This window comes from Gobio gobio, assembly GCF_949357685.1.
Source record: "Gobio gobio genome assembly, chromosome: 23".
NCBI lineage: Eukaryota > Metazoa > Chordata > Actinopteri > Cypriniformes > Gobionidae > Gobio > Gobio gobio.
In genome coordinates this window covers 38,107,145-38,124,449 of record NC_137119.1, presented here as the reverse complement: position 1 = coordinate 38,124,449, position 17,305 = coordinate 38,107,145, and the positions used below count along the sequence as shown (strand labels likewise).

The 17,305-nt window shown below is 35.7% G+C and overlaps 1 protein-coding gene across 2 annotated transcripts in view; it reads right to left on the bottom strand.

Moving 5' to 3' along the window:
• Positions 1-17,305, bottom strand: part of LOC307119770 (uncharacterized protein) — a 36,289-nt gene continuing 18,984 nt past the window's right edge. The window contains exons 1-6 of one of the 2 annotated variants that reach the window (XM_079806295.1): positions 8,873-9,967; positions 8,593-8,628; positions 5,112-5,174; positions 5,004-5,033; positions 4,764-4,917; positions 1-1,040 (exon numbers count right to left, since the gene is read on the bottom strand). In XM_079806295.1, the coding sequence (XP_079662421.1) occupies positions 797-1,040; positions 4,764-4,917; positions 5,004-5,033; positions 5,112-5,174; positions 8,593-8,628; positions 8,873-9,290 (945 nt within the window). In that variant the 5' untranslated portion in view covers positions 9,291-9,967 and the 3' untranslated portion in view covers positions 1-796. Of the gene's footprint in view, positions 1,041-4,763; positions 4,918-5,003; positions 5,034-5,111; positions 5,175-8,592; positions 8,629-8,872; positions 9,968-17,305 lie in introns of those variants that run through there. The other variant, XM_079806296.1, reaches the window with a different exon arrangement.

The window sequence follows — 17,305 nt, the reverse complement described above, 5'->3', positions numbered from 1 at the left end:
AAATAGAAAAGAGTTATTTTACATTTTAATAATATCTCACAATATTCCAGCTTTTTTGTATTTTTAATAACATAAATGCAGCCTTGGTGAGCAGAAGAGACTTCTTTAAAAACATTCAAAAACATTCAAATATATATATATTGTAAAAAATGTTTACGATTATTCCTGCATTGTAGTGAATTAAGAATACCCTTATAATGCATTAAATACAGGCTTCATAAAGAGGAATGCATTTTGTTTAATGCTTTTTTAGGTTTACAGTTGTGACCAAGTTGCTGTACATTTTTCAAACGTCATAAATAGCTTTAAACTGATATACAACACGTAGATAAAGTCTAGCAGGACATGTAAGACATTCTGTATTTCAGAATGAATAGTTCAAAGTCACAGTTAATTTATATGCAGATCATAAATCATACATTTGATCAGACTCTTAGTCACAAGTGTGTAGAAAAATCCCACACCCACTGCGTCTCTTCTATTTACAATAATTACGTCATTGTGAAGCACATGAACTTTATACACTCGAGAGTTGATTTCAAAGGGATCGTTCACCCAAAAACTAGGTCATCATTTACTCACCCCCATGTCGTTCCAATCTTGTATGATTTTTTTCTTCTGCAAAACACCAAAGAAGATATTCTGAAGAATGTCAGGGTTTAATCAACAACTTCAAAATATCTCCTTTGGAAGAATGAAATGCATACAGGTTTGGAATGACTTACAGGTGAGTGCTTCACTTTATTTTTGAGTGCAATATCACTAACTCGTTTAAGATGGGGGATAATTGCAAAAGTCAGTCCCTTAAACTACTCTTCCAGACCACGATGTACACTATGAAGGGTATGAGGAGGATGGGCAGCAGTGTGGCCAGGAGCACGACTCCAGCCGGGGCGTCAGATAAATCCTCCTCATTGCTACAAAAGCTGAAGTACTGCTGATGTACCCTGACAAACAGCTGCTCCACTACACGATTAGGGTAGTAGCATTTTAAATAAGTGGACATCGTCTCCATACACTCAGTTAACTGGTTGTAGATTCTGGAAGTAGAAGAAAGAGATACAAAGTGAGTTGTGTGGCAGAAAAAAACAGGTTTAAAAAAAAAATGCATGAGCGATGCATTAAATTGATAAAAAGTGACATCTATTGCAAATAAAAGCCGTTCTTTTTAACTTTCTGCTCATCAAAGGCCACATCCACACGAAGCCAGAGCTTTCCCTATCCAATCCCTCGTCTCAAGAAATATTTGCGTACATGCGACACCACTGAAACCGACTCAAAACGATGTAGTATACATGCCAGACCAGTATGTGGCGCTGTGATTCTGCCACAGAGAATGGAGAAGAAGAGTTGTGGCTAGAAGGGGTACAGCAACAGTTGGAAATGAGGCAAAATCTCACGATAAAATAACAATAAATAAATTAGCTACTTTCCAGATTGTGTTTTATTAACGCCTACACCTACCCTAAACCTACCCTTACAATAAAGCAAATACAGTAATTAGATGACGCAGTATTGTGTTGTTAAGTCTGACGTCACGCGACAGCGCTTACGGGTCCAAATGCTCTATCTCATACCACAAGAAAAACAACAAACCAGTGTTCATTTCGTTGATGAATTATTTTCGTCATAATTTTCGTCAACAACCTTTTTTCACTGACGAAAACGAGACGATAACTAAATAAAAACTAGTGTTGGATGACAAAAACTATGACGAAAACCTACGGTCATTTTCGTCAACAAATAAAAACGAGACGAAAATGTGAGGGAGGGACGATTAGGGAAGAGATCCAGTCAGAACTGATGTCCTGTGTAACGGATGCGCACATTTGATTTGAGCGTGCTGATCTAACCGCTGGAAAACACGGAGCTGTTGCGCTTCTACAGGCTCACGCATCCCCAATACAGCGCTCCAGAGCGGCTCACAATCAATGAACATTAGCGCACATTTATGCCAGGCAATTGTTTATGAACTAATGCTGATGAATAATGACAATGTTTACTTTACGATGTTTATATAGTAATATGTTTTAGACGGTTGTAACAATGCATATTTTATCTCCCTCATCTGAACTTCAGTGAGGTCCTGCTGCAACTGCAGGTGCAAACATTTCAAAATAAGAGTCAATGTGTATTTCGAGCTTGTTTCTAATTAAAAGTCACGTATTATATATTAGTTTTTGTTTAATTTAATTCCCATTTAATTCATAGTCAGGAGGAAAGACCAGTATTTGACACATATTGAATAAAGTGTCAGGGTTATAATCAGTGGCGGCTGTTGATAATTATTTTTGGGGGGAGGGGGCGTTTTTTCCGCGGTGGGGAGGGGGGGGGGGGTGTATAGTATCAAGATGCATGTTGACTAAATTCATTCCCACATATAATTGATTGAGGAAAGGAAAACAAAAGAGAACAGCCACAACAGACTAGCATGTTGACTACTTGAAAATACATTTTGCTCTCCTTTCTTTCTGGCCAGCAAATTTCTCAATGACTCTCTGATTAAAGTCAGTCATTTCAGTCGTGTCATGACGTTTGCATTGTTCAGTTAGAGATATTTGAGGTCTCTTACCCCCGTTGTTGTCCACAAAACTTCAGTACCGACACTTTGAAATAAAAGACAGGGAAAGCAATAAAGGGCATTGCTAACAACACATCCAGTCAGCCACCTACGTTTCTCATAACAAGCGCAGGTGAAGCTCAGAGTGCAGCTGTGTCCTCTGTCACTGGCCTGCTGCTGCTGGATCTGTAATTTCGTGTTGGTCCGGGTTCGGGATCTTCCAACGAACGCCTTGTGAAAGATTTTGGTTTAACTGCTGCCATCTCTACGAAACTGATCATCCTAGCAAGGTTTTGGCGGAGTCGGAGTGACTGTGTCGCCCGCGCACTTTCGCTTTAGTGGCCAAGAACGGAAAGTTGAATGACAGGTGACGAGAACCAATCAGATTGGATAAAATAACACGCACCCAATTCTGATTCGCCAGGGACGCAACGACCTGCGTCCGGAGGAGGATCTTTAAGAACAAATTAGAGACCAGCTTCAGGTCACATGCTGCCCGTATATTTTTAGACTCAGATAGACATCCATTTGTCCGGCGTCCCTCGCCCATGAAACCGCATGACACATATTGAAGAACATATAAAATAGTTAACCGATCAAAGCCAGTTTTTATTAAATGCTGAGGCTCTTACTAACAGCCGGCACATCGTATGAGTAAACTATTTTATTTTTATTTCACTTTTAGATAATTTTTGTATACATGTATATTTCTGGAATTTTGATGGGGGCGGCGCCCCAGCGCCCTCTATTGACCAGCCAGCCGCCACTGGTTATAATACTTAACTAAAACCATTAAAAAAGATCTTCATTACTTGAAATTAAATAAATGTTAACTGAAATTCAAAAAATAAATAAACAAACTTATTTGAAGCTTTAGCTTAACCTGATATGGCCTAATAACTAAAACAGAAATACAAAGTTATAAAAAACAAACAAAAAAGTGAATTGAGCTCACTTTCGTGTAATGTCTCTCTTTTTTTAATGTCAAAAACAAATTATGTCAAAATGTCAGTTCAAGTGACAGTCGGTTATGTAATGCTTAAATGCTTAATGTATTACAATTCAATCTACTGTAGATTTAGTCTACTAAAATCTTATGATATTTAGTCAACTAAAACTAGACTAAAACTAAAAACAATTCAGGTGACTAAAATATGAGTAAAACTAAATGGCATTTTAGTCAAAAGACTGTGACTAAAACTAAATAATAATTTGCTGTCAAAATTAACACTGCAACAAACGGTGCTAATATACACACAATGTGGTGTAATACTACAAAAAATATAATCATAACCTTTATCTCCATACCAAAATTCCAGATGGCCAGACAGTGATTCATCTTTTATAAATAGTTAAAATGTGACTGACTGTTGTGTAGACTGTAAGTATTTATACTTACAGTTGTGTATACTTTGTAAGTAAAATGTTTGATGTTTAATATTAATAAATAGCGCTCATATACGGCCATCGATGGCATTTTCAATTTAAATATGATCTCACAATATTACTGCGTTTACTGTATTTTTTATTAAATAAATGCAGTTCCGGTGTGCATAAAAACCCCCAATTTTTAAACGGTGGCGTACATTACAGTTTTGCACTGAATTACCACATGCTAAAGGCAACGCTACCGTTTTTAAGTGCATTTGTCCCTACATGATACAAATAACTCTTTCACAATTCACAACACACTCTTATCTATGTTTATGTAGAAAACGTAAACGTCTCTCAGACACATATAGCCAGCAATCAGGTTTCAAGATTATCTCAGCTCTTCCACACACATCCTTCAATTGTTTATCTGACCATTTCCTTTCTTTGTGTATATGTCATGTAGCTAAGCATTTCACATTTCTCGGTAGTGCTTGTGCAGAAGATAAGTACTACTGTATAGAAACGGTTACTTTTAGAGTGTGTGTGTTGCACAGCAATCAAAAGCAATTCAGCAAAGCCGCATAAAATTATTAAATGTGATGTTTGTTTTCAAAGCAATGCGTATGAAAATGTATACATAACATAAAAATGAAACATTGAAAATTATTGGCTAGACAGGTTAGCGGATATCTGATTGGTAGAGAGGATTAAGGTGTTTCAATGTTTCAGAGCTGCAGCTCCTTTGGTTTTGAATTGTCAATTCATATAGAAATATGGTGTATGGTTTCTCATTTTCAGTAAAGTCACAAGTGAATAAGCTCTGGCTTACCTTATCACCATCTCTATATTACACCAGTTCTCCTTTCCAAGTGCACTCATGGTGTTATTGAAATTCACACAGCACAGATGCTCGCCCATATACTTCAAGTCCTCCTCAAAGCAGTGACCGAAGCGGTTGCGAGATTCTTGATCCTGAAAATCCTCTGAGCCACAGGAGATACATTTAATAGCCACATCTGTGAAGTCTAATAGCTCACATGCTCCCTAAAGTGTCACAAAACTCTCTTACCGTTGTCCTCATACGTGCCGTTGTGTGTCTCTGAAAGAGTGAAAAACGGGATTATGAATGTGCTTGCGTTGAGATGATGCAGGTGTAAATAATGCAGACATTACCTACCCTTGCTTAAAGAATTATTCAGTTCTTTCTGAGCATTTTCAGTTTTGACTCTGAGACTCTCATCTGGAGAAAGAAGAACATTAAGGAATGACTAAAAAGACATTTGATCATTTCTATTATTGATGTATTTCCATACACGTTTATTATACAGCACTTTTCATACACAATGGTAATTCAAAGTGCTTTACATAGAAAATCGTAAAATAATGATTGTGAATAATGGATAAGAGTGTTTAGGAGTGTTTACAAAAGAAAAAGGAATAAATGTTAAATATGTAAAAAAATATTTTAGTGTCCCATTTTACTAGTTTTTCCACTGTTTTCAATTACAAATCCATCTTTGAGAATTCAATTTTTTGACAGAAACTTAAAAGGCACAATATGTAAGATTTTTTGGATTAAAATATCTAAAGACCACTAGAACAGTGTTATATATTTTGTTGACTTGTGTACTTATATTATCCAAAAATAAAAATTCCAAGAATGTTTAAACCCAGAGAAATAATTGTAATCAGGACACGGGCCGTGTCTGTGCGTCACCTATCAATGACATCATACCCGCGTTACCCTCGATTTCCGAAAGAAACCATGGAAACATCAAAGACACTTTAATATATAAGGGCCCGGTTTCACAAACAGGGCTTAGATTAAGCCAGGATTAGGCCTTGGTTCAATTAACCCATTTAAGCCCACCGGCAACTATAGTTGCCGCAGTGTATAGTTGTCATTTTTCTTTTGTTTTCTAGATATTATCCATGTTTTATATCTTAATGACATGCAAGCAAACAACCAAATAAAGGTATTAACTTCCTTCCTGTCACATGGGGCTGCTAACTTCCTACCCATACTTCCAGGAAGGCAAACCCTCCCAAAGAAAGGTTATTTTCGTGTTACTAATACTTATTTTTTTGTTGACATGTATATATATCTACATAATCATGAAGGTCTCTAGAACCATCCAAACAAAACAAATCTTACAACAGATCCATAGTTTTTAGTATACTTAGTCAAAAGTCCAAGCGGCAACTATAGTTGCCGGTGGGCAAATGACTTGTAAGTACATTTGTCATAGGGAAATGGGGTATATTGTGTTAACAGGTTAATAAATCAAGGGTTTGTCTTGTTTAGTGCTTTTTTATTTCATAATATCCCACCTAAAACATAACTTAACTCTTTAACTGACTCTCTACTGTACATACCTTGATTCGATAGGGGAAAATATCATATTTTATGATATTATGTCTTGTAAGGGCCAAAATATTGAGGACCCTTCATTTTGGAATGGATGCGTTTCATTCATAATCGTTCAAGGACCCTAAGTAGGACACTAGTAGCTTACGATTCCATTATAATGTGGAAATTCAGACAAGTAATGAGTTTACATTTACATTATTATATGAAATCACCTACACTGTAAAAAAAAAATTCAGGTCTCCAATTGAAATTTTTCTAGTGACTGATCACACCAACATTTTTTAGTTGGCCAAATTGAATTTCTTTGAATTAAATTGCATCAATTTACAGAAATTCAATTTGGCCAACTGAAAAATTTAGATGTGATTCAGAAAAATGGGTTCAGCACAAATGGGTTAAGGACTTTTATAAATGTGCCCTAGAAAAAAACATTACTGGTGTGCATCTTAAGACAAAACAATGCCGCTGACATATTTTAAAATATATCAGTGCACGTTTCTTTCAGTTAAAACAACTCAAACATGCATTTTAGTCTAGGACTAGCTTAAGCCTTGTCTGTGAAACCGGGAGGTATGTGTTTTATTATACAGGTGAGCAACTGTTTGGAGACATTCATCCACAGAAAACAAATCATTGTTCTATAGCTCACAGTCTTATTGTTTCAATCTGCATTTCTTGATTTACAGCGAGTACCATGTTTTACCATGTCTAATATCGATCTAGCTATCTGCAGTTTGTAACAAGTGTCTCATTGTAGCCGCCAAGCAGACGCACAGGGTAGCATTATAACATAACTTTCAACACACTCAAATGTGTCTAATATGATAAAACAGCGTTGCGTTCCCCCAAATATGCATGAGCGGAAGAAGAGGAAGTGCTCGTCTGTGGCATAATTAAAGGGTTAGTTCACCCAAAAATGAAAATTCTGTCATTAATTACTCACCCTCATGTCGTTCGACACCCGTAAGACCTCCGTTCATCTTCGGAACACAAATGAAGATATTTTAGTTGAAAGCTGATGGCTGAGAAAGGCTTCAGATAGGCCTCCATTGGCATTCAGTACATTTACACTCACAAGACCCATAAAAGGCACTTAAAACGTTGTTACAAAGTCCATCTCACCACAGTGACTCTACAATAATTTTATGATGCGACGACAATAGTTTTTGTGCGCAAAAAAAAATCTAAATAACGGCTTTATCCAACTTGTTCTTGTCTTCCGTGTGTGCCTCCACGACGCATGAGCGAGAATATTACGCAGATCCGGCGTTCGGACACATGACCCAGAAGCGATTTGTTTACAAGCAGAGGAAGACGCGCGTATCTAAGCTGTTGAATTCTACATTGATCGTGCTTTAGGTCTCGGCGATGCTCAAAATGGGGCTAAAGTGTGCATTTCATGGATTCCCGAACGCCGGCGCTACGTCATATTCTCGCGCATGCGTCGTGGAGGCGCACACGGAAGACAAGAAGAGGTTGAATAAAGTCGTTATTTTTATTTTATTTTTTTGCACAAAAACTATTTTTGTCGCTTCGTAAAATTATTGTAGAGCCACTGTGGTGAGATGGACTTTGTAACAACGTTTTTAGTGCCTTTTATGCGTCTTGGGAGTGTAAATGTACATAATGCCAACGGAGGCCTATCTGAAGCCTTTCTCAGCATCAGCTTTCAACTAAAATATCTTAATTTGTGTTCCGAAGATGAACGGAGGTCTTACGGGTGTCGAACGACATGAGGGTGAGTAATTAATGACAGAATTTTCATTTTTGGGTGAACTAACCCTTTAAGCTCCGCGAAATCAATGCGTCATCAAGCTACGCCTTTCTTTTAAATAAGTGCCGAACAATTACATATTGTGGTTTTAAGTTTAACCTATTGACATTAAAATAACTTGAGATTATTTTTAGTGCGCCAAGAGCCACATTGTGGAGTGCAATTTACATTGGATAACGTGGATTATATCAATTTTCTTTCATCTAAATTATAATCAAGTAAACACCTAGAGAAATATCTTTCCTTTTTCATAGCTCATGAGACTTTATTAAATTATAACTTTTGCCTCATCCTAAAATAGACCATGTGTACATGCAATAAGAGTATAGAGGTATCAAAGATAAGAAAGGTTTGATTTCATATCACATTTGATTACTGATTTTTTGAAACATTGATACACATTGGTGTAAGTGAGGTGAAAAGATCTCAATTTTCTCTCTCTGTTCATGTCTAGAAGAATTACTATTTGAGAATTGTTCACAAATGAGAAATGATTCAGTATTGGTCCCTTACCTTCAGAAGCCGTTCTGTCATCTTGTGTCATTTGACCTGAGAATATAGAAATAAACTTTTCAATGATCATCCATGTTGCATTGATTAACACTACAATTTCTTATGATAAATCTATTCTATTGCAAACAGGTTGGTAGTCGTCGCAAGTCAACAGTTAAAAGAAAGGCTTGTAATGTGGTTTCCTAGATAACATCTTGAAAGTCCGACAGTGATGGCCTCATTGTCAGATGTTCAAGCAAACTCGTGGTTTATCTCAGATCTTAGACTGAAGACCTCCTACCATTGATCATAGATGGATCCAGCCACAGCAAAAGTAGTCCAGAGAGAACATATAAATAAAACATAGTGCAAGACAAATAAAGAAAGGTAACTACATAGAGCGAGTGAGCTGTTAAGTGAATCAATGGACGTGAGTTTCCTGTGGCTGGAGAATTTAACAGGAGAAACGAAAGAGGGGAGGAACACCGGGAGACTGTGTGTGTGTGTGTGTGTGTGTGTGTGTGTGTGTGTGTGTGTGTGTGTGTGTGTGTGTGTGTGTGTGTGTGTGTGTGTGTGTGTGTGTGTGTGTGTGTGTGTGTGTGTGTGTGTGTGTGTGTGTGGCTAAAGAAAATACCCCACCCATTACAATCCTCTCGGAGTTCACGGATAGTTTGGGATGAGACATTTCTTTGGAGCTCCATTAGTGGAAAGGAGTGCATTTAGTGGAGCCAGGGAAATTGCCTTTCTGCCCTGATAAGTTTCTGCAAAGGGAGTTTTCTCAGTGGACAGTGAATTGTTTATACAGCTTAATTATAGGATTACATGATTCCTACTAATTTCAAATGGCTTTTCAACATAGCTTTCACGATGTAAGTACGCTTTAGTTTCAGATATGTTTCATTAGCATTCAATGCAAAATTTCACCTGTCTGAAAAAAGTTTGTCTGCATGCACACACTCTTTAGAAAAAAGGGTTCAACTGTGCTCTATATAGAACCCTAGAGTTCTTGACTCCATTTTAAATAAACCAAAAAGGTTCTATATAAGGAGAAATGTTTGAATTGTTTAAAAGGTTGTTTTTTTAGTGATAAAGTATGTTTATGATCTGCTAACAGAACCCTTTCTTATAAGATCCCATGTTATTCTATACATGATTGTTATGATTATCGTCAGATTGGCTAATCTTTAAAAGTGTCAGTGTGGTAAATGCGCTCTATTTCCGATCTAGAATTGCCCACGCGTTGGCTAACGTGTTTTACGTTTTGTACCGTGGTTTCGGAGACACATTTTGTTTCCGCTAGAACAGCTATGTAAATTCAAAAGAATGTGATTATCAATCCTTTGTCTGTGAAAGACACCCTATAGCTTGTATTACAAAAGAAATAAACATCTCTTTAAGATATTAATTCAGATTCATGAATAATTTCTTTCACTAGAATTTCATTTTACCACAGTTTCTTGTGGTTTGCAGGTGTGACTCGAACTTTAGCGTTTTGCTGTTTTCTTCAGTGATATATATTTCCTCTCAGACTGACACCTTTCCCAGTGTCTGTCTTTATAGCGCATTAATAATGCTGGCAGTATTTCAGTTGCCACCGCCAATTTAGATTCATTCTCTTGCTGACGGCAATAAAAAATAAGTTATGTAATGAACAGTAATTGGTTGTTTACAGTAGCTCTTATGTCTTGTTTACAGTTGAATTATCTGATATTTCACTCAGTATTCTGAGATTTCAATGCAATCATCGTTAGAGAGTAATCTATCATTATCATCATGATAAGTTAATAAACACACTTCACATAAAACGCTGTTTGTGTATTATGCATTACGCAAGTGAATTATGCAGCACAAATACTCTTGATAGAAACTGCATTTCACATAATGCACATTGCACATATTTATACATTTGAACAGCTGAAAGATGCGTAATGAAATGCACTTGCATCTATGGCACAAATGTAGCTTAAGACAAAAGACGTAATAGTTAACATTTGTTTAGACAAGTTACAGTGAAGAAATGTGATATAAAAGCTTATAATCACTTCAGTTAAAACCATCTCAAATTCAGATTCTATTAGGTAATAAAATAAAAGACCAGCACAAACATCAGGATTAAATCATTTCTTGGCACATGTTCAATTGCATGATCACTGCAAAAAAAATGTGTAGCTTTTATGCTTTAAGCAGTAAAACGGACAGCTCATTTCATACATGATGTAAAGCAAAAAACTATACATTTTAAGAAGACGCAAGAATATTCACAAGATTTACCGCAACACAGAACTTAATTTTCATTGTCAACACATTGTGTTTTTTGTGCTAATGTTGTTTTTTTTGCATCCGCTCAAATACGTGCCATCAGGGGATGTCGAAAGCTAGGTGTCTAAATTTAAACATACAACATGCGGCTGATTTGCGTGCGTTTACATGAAGAATCGTATTCTGAACACAAGAGAGACATGCAACAAGGCTTGACATACTTTGTCTACAAGGTCTTATACCGTCAGCAAATCAACAGAAGAGATTTAATTTATCATTTTTGTTCATATTAATCCAAATAAATATAACAATCCTACTCTAATGATAAATCTATTTTAAAGAATACTTTAAATGAATACTTTCAATAGATTAGCATGACTGCTGGACATACAGTCATTACATCTAAAACAAGTACGGTAAGGTATGAAATTACATCAAAAGTTTTTGATTTTCTTTTGTATTTAAACCTAGAATTAAACAGAAATTGTATTTATAAATGTAAAAATATATATAAACGCTGTATGAGATGAAAACTTTGAAAACACTTTGTATTAGGTGGCCTTAAATACTATGTAACATTTTATTTTAATCATCTGATACAATGCACTTATTGTGTACATACATGTTTTTACAATGTACTTAAATTTTTTTAAATACCTGCATGTACTTACATCTGTAATTATTACATTTATAATTACACTGTTGACCCATCCTTTACACCTTACCCTACCCTTAAACTTACCCATACCACCACACCTGTCCATAACCTTATCCCACCTCAATATCCGCAAAAGTGTTTTGCAATACAATATGAACACAATAAGTACATTGTACTTATTATGTAAGTACATAGTAATTAAGGCCACCTAATATAAAGTGTGGCCAAAAATAAATAAATACTCAAGACATTCTCAAATTAATGTACGTTTTATTAATAATAATAAACTTGATTTATAGAGCACTTTTAAAGCTATATAGCACAAACTGCTTTACAAAATGTAAAAAGAGCTTTACAAAATATACAATCAGGCAGACATAATAAAAAACACAAAATACTACATAAAACAAAAAGTACCAAAACACACAAAAAGACTTCACAAAGTGATGAAAGCAAAATATATCTGGATCTTGGAACAACCAACAATCCATAACTAGACGATCTGAGACAACTAACCTTCATAACGGTTTAAATGTTCTGCTAGGTGCCAAACCATGTAATGCTTTACATGTCGATAACAATATCTTCAAATCGATCCTAATGAATTGGTAATCAATGTGGAGTGATATTATTAAATAAAAGACCTATTTTGTGTCATTGGTATTAATTGAAGCTGTGATAAAGTGCGTTCATTTAAAGTAGAAAACAGGGCATTACAATAATCAAAACGAGATTAAAAAAAAAGCATCTCTCTGTCTTTGAAACATAAAATCTGCATCACCATGGATATATTTCTTAATTGATAAAAACACGACTGAACCAACTTCTTAACGTGATATTCAGAATTCAAATTGGTGTCAATTTTTTCACTGTCTGCTGAATATTGGGGGAACACCTTATTGAGAGCTGACTCAATCTGACCGATTATCACAACATATATCAGTATTTAAATTGCAGAAAATTGCAAGCCATTGAGTTTTTATATTTGCTAAGCATGCTTGGAGGAAATCTAAGCTTGGAAAATCATTAAATCGGAGTGATAAAATAATTATTTCCGGATTGTGGATCCAAGAGGAAACATATAAATTGAAAACAAAAATTGGTCCTAACAGGGAGCCCTGTGGAACAGCACAGTTTATTTTTACTAATTTATTGTTACACTGATAATATAATAATACAATATATAAGTAAAATGTTTGTATTACATTTGACCAAATAAAAATATAAAACAGAAGCATTTTCACTATTGGTATCAGACTTTTGGACATCATATAACAATTTATTTAGATCTTATAATACCTAACTTGAGGACAAAAAAACTACTAGCATTATACATTTAGTCAATAAGTTGGTTGTTATATTTAAAAATATGTCTATGCCTATTTGTTTTGTTTCTCAGTGGTTTATGGATAACTGTGCAGACTCCTGCCTCTATCACTGTTGTAAACTGTGATTTTTTACATGAAGCAAATAACACTCCAGATAGAGTGACATATGAAACAGGACTCGTTTCTGCAAATAACTCACAGGAAATGGGCCATAGCTAGTTTGGCAGTGCTGCCACTACTTAACATCTGTCACATCCTGTCACATATTACACAAAAAGCTTCCCTATACGGATCAATATCTTCATTTTGGCCACGGTTATCAGAATGGCATCCAGGCGCAAACAGTCCCATGTGAGCATGTCTGCATGCATCCAGCAGCCTGTATCTATGAGGAAATCCTCTATCCAGTGCCAAACACAACATAAAAAAAAGAAAGCATGTGTGAAAGTGCTGATCTGAAAACTGCATCTTTCTAAACAGGGTGTGAAATTAACAACCGACACCAGTCAAATGTGGGCACAGATGTTGGCAGTTTTGCTTATTTCGCTTTTCTGGTGACCTGTAAAATGTCTGAAACTCACAAAAATGTGGTGTTTGTAAAAGACTGATTTGAAATGATCTACTTTAAATGTATCATGTTAAAATAAAATGAATTAAAATCAACAATTATCTATTTAAATTAAATAGCTATAAGACGACTTCTTGAGTTGTATTAAGTTAATACAGCTCAAGAAGTCTACTTATAGTTATTAATATTATCACTGTAAACCCTAACGCTCAAAATACTTAATTGGTTTGATTAGAATAAACTTAAATTAAACACATTAGTTCAGTTAAATTAACTGTTATGAGTATTTAGAACTTTCTTTTGAGTTCACAGTACTGACATACAGTATTTCAAGTAAAGTTTCATTGTTTTGATTTGTGTGAACTAATTTCCTCTCATTTAGACTAATTTAAGTTTAACTGAAACTGCGCTGGGATTTTTCATTTCCCAGCATGCTTTGCGCATGGCCCTCGAAAGGGAGATGAAATGCTAAAATGAAGTGTTATATAATGTTTTTTTGTGCAAGATTAATGGTAAGGGAGATTTAGTAGTGATTCATATTTTGTTATGCTAATTTAGAAGCGTTTCTGTTTCTGTGCACTGTAAAAAAAATTCAGGTGTCCAATTGAAAATTTTCTGATCACATCTAATTTTTTTAGTCGGCCAAACTGAATTTCTTAATTCACAGAAATTCAATTTGGCCACCTTTAAAAAATTAGATGTGATCAGTCACTAGAACATTTTCAATTGGACACCTGAGAGTTGAGCTGAGAGACCTGAGATTTTTTTACAGTTTGGGTTTTGGGAAAGTTACCATCATGGTAACAAGTGGCGCATGTGGCTTGGTTTGATAGCAGGTAAGCTAAATGTTTTAAGTTGCTGTACTCATTCAATACAATATCATGCTATTGTTAACATGTTAGCAAATTAGCAAGTTGGCATTTTCTGAATTAGTTTGTTATAGCTAGCAAAATATGTCTTAATCTCATTCAACTCTTTTTGAGTTCTGACAACTTAAAATAAAAAAAAATGTATTAACTAAATGTTGTATGTTAATTGCCATCAAAATGTTTGAGTTAGCTCATTTTTAGGAGCACTTAACATGCATGAGTACTACAAACTGAAAACTTGATAGTTCTCAAGTTTAAAAACTATCTTACTTAAAATTAGGAACTTCATAACTCAAAAACTCATAACTCATACATTTTTTGAGTTAGCCCAACTTAACCGGGTTTACAGTGTAGCTATTTTATACTATTAACAATTACAATAATTATATGCAATACCCTTGCAATAATATGCAATTATATGTCTTACCCACTGTTACACAGTCTTGAGCAAATTACTTAAACTAAACATAAACTACTGACAAGATGTACACTGATCACACAAACCCTCACATTCAGTAAAACACTTTAAAATGCCTTTGAATGCCACACACAGCCCTCCACACTTTAAAAGGAGACACGACAAATAACAGTCAACTAAACGGTCATTTTAACAGAGGAACAAACCCATGCTGACATCACAAGATAACAACTTACTAAACATGACAAAATGAATATGGAATATCATATAAAAGTTTTTTTGGAATGAAATGAAAGTTAATCTTTTTTTCCCAACAGAATTGACTTGATCAAAGAAACATTTTTTTCAGTACAGGATAACATTCAGCACGTCTTCAAACTTGTCCAGTTGCACAAAGTGAGCACACTTCCTGTGACACTTGATATCACACCTCATGCCGAAACATAATTTAAGCGGTTGCACAATATACCAGCTCACAAGCCCAGGCAGTTTCATTTAATTTCTCCTATACTGCTAATGACTTGATTGCAATCACACACAACTTGCTTTAAAATCACATAAAGCCGGACACACACATACATATATATGAACACACACACATGTATATATATACAGTGAGGAAAATAAGTATTTGAACACCCTGCTATTTTGCAAGTTCTCCCACTTGGAAATCATGGAGGGGTCTGAAATTGTCATCGTGGGTGCATGTCCACTGTGAGAGACATAATCTAAAAAAAAAAAATCCAGAAATCACAATATATGATTTTTTAACTATTTATTTGTATGATACAGCTGCAAATAAGTATTTGAACACCTGTCTATCAGCTAGAATTCTGACCCTCAGAGACCTGTTAGTCTGCCTTTAAAATGTCCACCTCCACTCCATTTATTATCCTAAATTAGATGCACCTGTTTGAGGTCGTTAGCTGCATAAAGACACCTGTCCACCCCATACAATCAGTAAGAATCCAACTACTAACATGGCCAAGACCAAAGAGCTGTCCAAAGACACTAGAGACAAAATTGTACACCTCCACAAGGCTGGAAAGGGCTACGGGGAAATTGCCAAGCAGCTTGGTGAAAAAAGTTCCACTGTTGGAGCAATCATTAGAAAATGGAAGAAGCTAGACCTGAAAAGAGCTGGGAGCACCGTTTCCAAGGTTACTGTTGGTAATACACTAAGACGTCATGGTTTGAAATCATGCATGGCACGGAAGGTTCCCCTGCTTAAACCAGCACATGTCCAGGCCCGTCTTAAGTTTGCCAATGACCATTTGGATGATCCAGAGGAGTCATGGGAGAAAGTCATGTGGTCAGATGAGACCAAAATATAACTTTTTGGTCATAATTCCACTAAACCTGTTTGGAGGAAGAAGAATGATGAGTACCATCCCAAGAACACCATCCCTACTGTGAAGCATGGGGGTGGTAGCATCATGCTTTGGGGGTGTTTTTCTGCACATGGGACAGGGCGACTGCACTGTATTAAGGAGAGGATGACCGGGGCCATGTATTGCGAGATTTTGGGGAACAACCTCCTTCCCTCAGTTAGAGCATTGAAGATGGGTCGAGGCTGGGTCTTCCAACATGACAATGACCCGAAGCACACAGCCAGGATAACTCAGGAGTGGCTCTGTAAGAAGCATATCAAGGTTCTGGCGTGGCCTAGCCAGTCTCCAGACCTAAACCCAATAGAGAATCTTTGGAGGAGCTCAAACTCCGTGTTTCTCACGACAGGCCAGAAACCTGACTGATCTAGAGAAGATCTGTGTGGAGGAGTGGGCCAAAATCCCTCCTGCAGTGTGTGCAAACCTGGTGAAAAACTACAGGAAACATTTGACCTCTGTAATTGCAAACAAAGGCTACTGTACCAAATATTAACATTGATTTTCTCAGGTGTTCAAATACTTATTTTCAGCTGTATCATACAAATAAACAGTTAAAAAATCATACATTGTGATTTCTGGATTTAGTTTTTTTAGATTATGTCACTCACAGTGGACATGCACCAACGATGACAATTTCAGACCCCTCCATGATTTCTAAGTGGGACAACTTGCAAAATAGCAGGGTGTTCAAATACTTATTTTCCTCACTGTATATTTATATATATATATATATATATATATATATATATATATATATATATATATATATATATATATATATATATATATATATATATATATATATATATATATATATATATATATATATACACACACACACACGTATATATACATACATATACATATATATATATTATATATATATATATATATATATATATATATATATATAAATGTGTGTGTGTGTGTGTGTGTGTGTGTGTGTTGCATTCTGCATTTCTTGCTTTATGTGATTTTAAAGCAAGTTGTATGTGATTTTAAAGCAAGTGTCTGTGTGTGTGTGTGTGTGTGTGTGTGTGTGTGTGTGTGTGTGTGTGTGTGTGTGTGTGTGTGTGTTGCATTCTGCATTTCTTGCTTTATGTGATTTTAAAGCAAGTTGTATGTGATTTTAAAGCAAGTGTCTGTGTGTGTGTGTGTGTGTGTGTGTGTGTGTGTGTGTGTGTGTGTGTGTGTGTGTGTGTGTGTGTGTGTGTGTGTGTGTGTGTGTGTGTGTGTGTGTGTGTGT